This window comes from Lates calcarifer, linkage group LG11, assembly GCF_001640805.2.
Source record: "Lates calcarifer isolate ASB-BC8 linkage group LG11, TLL_Latcal_v3, whole genome shotgun sequence".
In the NCBI taxonomy this organism is placed as follows: domain Eukaryota; kingdom Metazoa; phylum Chordata; class Actinopteri; family Centropomidae; genus Lates; species Lates calcarifer.
The window spans coordinates 177695-182787 of NC_066843.1; the positions used below are offsets into that span (position 1 = coordinate 177695).

Sequence of the window (5093 nt, forward strand, 5' to 3'; positions counted from 1 at the left end):
TTATTTTGTTTTGTTAAAAAAAAACAACAGTTTGTATAAAATGGCAAAAATATTTTATTATCTTCAAACTAAAAGATACAAAAGTTTCACAAAAAACTGCTCCGAGCTTCATCTGTCACACGTCAGCGTTCATACAGGTGTGAGTTTGTTGAGTTAGAAACCAACGTTTTGAGGACATTTTAATAGAATTTTTACGGTGGCACCGAGTTCAACAAACTGACAACAACAGGAAGTGTTTCCAGAGGGACACAAACAAGTGACGCACCCATCGGGAATGTGTTGGATGTTGGAAAATGACGAGTGGCCGACTTCAGCTGAACAAACATGTCCCAGACGGGTGCGTCACTTGTTTGTGTCCCTCTTGAAACACTTCCTGTTGTGTCGTCTGTGCTACTTACAGCATGTTTTTGTGTTTGGTTTTGTTCTTAAGCTGCAGTTTATCGACCTCTCAGGGCCACCGTACATTATTATTTTGACAAAGTTTCTCCTCACACCGATTTCAGACTCGGTTTCAGGGTCCAGGTCTGAGTCCAGTTCAGGTTTTGGGGGCCACAGAGAGTCCGGTCCATGTTCAGAAGCTGAGGGAGAAGGCTCTGTACGACAGGTTGGTGAAGACGTCGATGTGAGCGCTGCTGCCTCCGACCGTCAGAACCTGAAAACACAGCACTCTTAACGTCAGACACGTCCGTCAGTTCTCTGATGTCGGATTCTATTAAATGTCTCATTTTATTCCAGTTTAAATCTGATCTGAGATCTGCTCCGAGTCTCTGTTTAAACATGAACCAGATCAGATTCAGTTGCTGCCGTCACTTCAGTGCTCGTACTCGATTACTGCCAGAGGTAAGTACTGTATCTTTACTGGATTACATCTGTCAGATAGTTACAGTTACTTTACAGATTAGGATACAAAGAAAACATGAATGAATCTACCAAACAGTATTTAACTCCTAACTAGCTACAAATACTTCAGTACATTTACCACTCAGTAGCTGTGTACTTTTACTCAGGACTGTTGTAATGGAGTACACAGTTGTACTGATAGAGTATCTGAGTATTTCACAGTGAGACCAGGAGCAAAGACAGAACCAGCTTCTTCTTTTACTGTGAATAATTTAGTCAGTGAGGCCGTGCTGCATTCAGGGTCTCACCCGGTGCTCGGTGCTGTTGGTGTTGAGCTGCAGCGTGTTGAGGCTCTGTGGAGAACAGGGGATCTGAGCTTTGACGTCTCCTCCCAGCAGACAGTGGGACACGAACGGACCCTCGCCCACCGCCAGGATCTGTGACAGAGAGAAGTCAACGTCCTTGTTTTAATGACGTTAGCTGTTTGTGCTTCAGGTTTCTACAGAAGCTGAGACACTTCATTCTCCTCTTGTACAAACACGAGTCGTCATCTGTCAGAAGTATGAGTTTCCTACTGGGAAAAATTCATGTGAACGCCCCATCGGGTGTTTTATTTATGGCTTATGAAGTTTGGGAGACGACTTTCTGAGACGTTAACGCAGATGGAAACTTAATGCGTGTCTCATGATTCAGGTGTTAACTGTAGACTGACCTGGATTAGCAGCACGTGAACGCATCATGTGACTTTGGGGAGAAGCTGAATCTGTTTCACTTGTTAATATAAAAACATAAAGCGACGTGTTTGACACCAAACACTTGATGTGGAGTCAGAGTCTGATCAGTGTCCAGTGTGGAGGCTTTACTGACACCTAGTGGTGAGAACTCAGACTGCAGCCAACTGAACACCTGAACTCTCTTTCAGCTTTGATTGGTTGCCTGTGACCTGATGTTTCACATGGTGCGTTTGAGGCCTGATGAAGGAGGTTGGTCTGTGCGTGTTCTCTCACCATGTCCTGGTAGAAGGCGGCCTGTCTCTGGCAGCCGCTCAGAGGGAAGGTGGAGGTCGGAGACAGAGAGCGGAGATGCCACAGAGACAGAGACGGACCTCCACCACACAGCTGCAGGAGGACAGAGGAGGAGCAGGAGGACAGAGAGGAGGAGCAGGAGGAGGAGGTTAACCTTTCAATAAACTCTCACTGTAATTATTCAGTGAAACTGTCTGAAAAACTGAAAACTGAACTGAAAACCACCACAGACACTCATCAGCTAAATGATAAATGCTTTTTATTTTTTTTCCCCAGGAGACCTTGAACGCATCATGTGTGTTTTCTCACCATCCAGTCGGAGTCTGTGGTCAAACAGCTGATCCATTTACCGAACTGAGGCCGAGCACAGCTCTGAAACACAGAGAGGCGTTCACTGTCTCAGCACAGAGTCACGTGTAACACAAATTAGAAGTTTGGGGCGGGGGGTGCAACATTTCACAGATATTTAATGAATTTTATTGAATTTCAGAGGAAAAGTCAAAGACCTTCGTGGGTCTGATGGTTACAGTTTAACCTCAGAATATTTCCAGTTTCTCTCTGAATGTTTTTAACGTCTCTGATCAGAAGAGAATAAAACGTCAGATCTGGAGTCTTGATTTCTCTGGTTGTTTGTGAATCGACTAAAAAGAAAAATTGTGGAGGAAGATTTTGTGACGTTTCCTGTGATGAAGAGGAGACAAGTTTTTGAAAACGACATCTTGTCTTCTCTCCAACCATCAGATGAGGACGTCAGTGAGAAACAAACATGAAGATCTGACCTCGTACTTGTAGACGTCGATGCAGTGAACGCTCTGCGCCGTGCGGCTGTCTGAGGAAACACACATCATCACAGTTTAAACCTGCGGCTGCTGATTCCTGACCGAGACGTCGCCTCCACCTCCGTCACTCACCCCACATCCTCACAGCTCCGTCCTCCCCCCCTGACAGGATCTCCGCCTCCCTCTCCCTCATGGTCACACAGTGGACGTAGTCTGAGTGACCCTGCAGGACCGCCTGAGGGCGGGAGCACAGGAGGTCATCAACACAACGACAACATCAACAATATCAACAACGACAACAACAACAACATCTGATTGGTCAGTGGTTTGATCCTCCTGAAGTTCACCTGGAGCAGCTCAGGTGGTCAGCAGTTACTATGGTGATTTACCTGAACCCTGAGAACCCAGTTACACCTGAAGTCACCTCCATGACCTCAGGTCCTGGTTCACGGTCCACGTTTAAAAAAAATCTCTTATGTGAGAAAAGTTTGTTGTCGTTTCGATCAGGTTTTATCTTTCTACGCAGCCCTTCAGACCAACAGATGTCGGCCATGTTGTTTTCCCTTCTAACCCCATGACCCCGTCAGTGCTGATAAACCCGACAGACCTTGAACACTCCATGTTCCAGGTCCAGGACGTGCAGGTTGTTGTCTCCTCCACCGACGATCAGACTGTTGTCCTGAAACAACAAACATAGTCATCTACCTCTGACCTCTGACCTCTGACCTCACTGTGTCACATGTGTCCTCACTCTGCTGTTGATGGTCATGGAGTTGATCTCTGGAATCTCCAGACTCGACCTGAAACAGAGACAGACGGTCAGAGACGTGTCGACGCGACTCGGACGATGAAAACGTGTCGTGGTGTCGTCTCTCACTTGTAGTTCGGTCTTTTGGTCCACAGAGGTTTGACGTTCTGAGGAAACAGGAAGGAAAAACGCCGTCAGCTCCAAGGAGACGTTAAAGGACCAGGAGCATTAATGCTACGTTCATGACGCGTTGGAGAGTTGGAAATTACAAGCTCAGATCAGAAAAACTGACCTGAACACACAAATAGGTCCCTGATTTAACAGAGTGGTCTTGAACGCAGCATATGGTTTAGATGGACTCAGTTTGAAGCCTCGTATTAACGCTGTCTCCTCCAAAGCCCTGAATCTGTCCTTTCAAACGTCTGTTACCTTCTTGATGAGTTCGGTCCAGCTCCAGGCGCTGACCTCCCCGTTCCCTGCGCTCAGGAGGTGACAGTCCGTCGACAGCAGAGAGAAGACCGGACCTTCGTGAGCTGAGGAGGACGACAAGAATCTGTCAAGACCTTTATTCAGTCAGACTGAACCTCAGACCCTGAAACTCCTGAACTCACCGGTGAAGGTCAGAACCGGTTTCTGACTCAGTCCTGTGGCATCTGGACTCAGAGCTGCAGACAGGCTGTAACACAGTCATCGTTAACTACACATCATCACACCTTCACTCTGATAAAAACATGAGGTCACTCAGGTGTTTCAGTCTCACCTGAACAGAGCGATCTCTCCATAGTTGTTTCCAGCTGCCAGGAATCGACCGCAGGGAGAAAAACTCTGAGAGAAAACTGACATGTGGAGCAGCTGCAGACAGAAAACAACACACACACCTGTTTAATGTGTGTTATCACTGTAAAGGCTCACAGGCTGTTATTCAAGCTCTCATTCAAATCTCACTTCTGCATAAAAACAGCCTCTACACACAATAAATCCAGTTGATTATCTCTATAATCACAACCCGAATCAATCAGGAGATTCTCAGCAACATAATTATGTTTTAAACCTTGTTATACAATTTGACATTTTTTACTTAACAGCAAGAAAACAGAAATTTAGCAGGATTCTGAACGGAGTTTGGTTCTCGTCTGTCTGTATTCCCCTTAAGGCGAGGTTGGACAGCAGAGATCAGAAACTGTAAAAACCAGAGTTTGTTAACTTATTATGAGGTAATGAATCATTTCTAACACAACTGTATCTGATATTAACGTCTGCAGAAGCATTTCACACAATAACACACACAAAGCGCCAAACAGCAAAGAGCTCCGAGCAGATTTCAGTCCAAAATATCAGTTTCTTCATTTCACATCAGAACCAGCAGTTTGCTAAAGAAGATTAAGTTTACCTCTACAGGACCCATTCTGCTGAACTCAGTTTAAAACGGCTGGAAAAGGAGAACAAGTCCGAGAACCAACGCGATTTAAACACCAACGATTCAAAGAGGGAAAAGATTGAATCGAGGCGAGGGAATGTGACGTGTTCAGCGGCGCAAGGGATTCTGGGGCATGTAGTAGAGAGTGAAACAGTAGATTTCTGTCCTGGAATTTAAATACATTTATAAGCACAGAAAGAGAAATGAAAGAATGGAAATGTAAAATAGTTATTATAATATCATTTGTACATTTAGAAATATGGAAGATTAAATATGCCAATTTA

General features: G+C 45.2%; 1 protein-coding gene across 1 annotated transcript; it reads right to left on the minus strand.

The window, feature by feature from the left end:
- Nucleotides 1-30: 30 nt before the first annotated feature.
- On the minus strand, nt 31-4933 carry thoc6 (THO complex 6). Its single transcript, XM_018688125.2, has 13 exons — nt 4783-4933; nt 4153-4244; nt 4004-4068; nt 3822-3925; nt 3522-3559; nt 3396-3444; nt 3252-3323; nt 2777-2879; nt 2645-2694; nt 2175-2237; nt 1848-1958; nt 1149-1277; nt 31-652 (listed from the first exon to the last, which is right to left on the minus strand). Exons 1-13 carry the CDS (start codon nt 4795-4797, stop codon nt 572-574), a joined length of 972 nt encoding a protein of 323 aa, XP_018543641.1. The 5' UTR covers nt 4798-4933; the 3' UTR covers nt 31-571.
- Between the last annotated feature and the right edge of the window lie 160 nt (nt 4934-5093).

Coding starts and splice junctions, on each gene's coding strand:
- thoc6 (XM_018688125.2), bottom strand. Junction 2,695..2,776: donor CGGAGCTGTGAGGATGTGGG/GTGAGTGACGGA, acceptor GTGTTTCCTCAG/ACAGCCGCACGGCGCAGAGC. Junction 1,959..2,174: donor CCACAGACTCCGACTGGATG/GTGAGAAAACAC, acceptor GTCCTCCTGCAG/CTGTGTGGTGGAGGTCCGTC.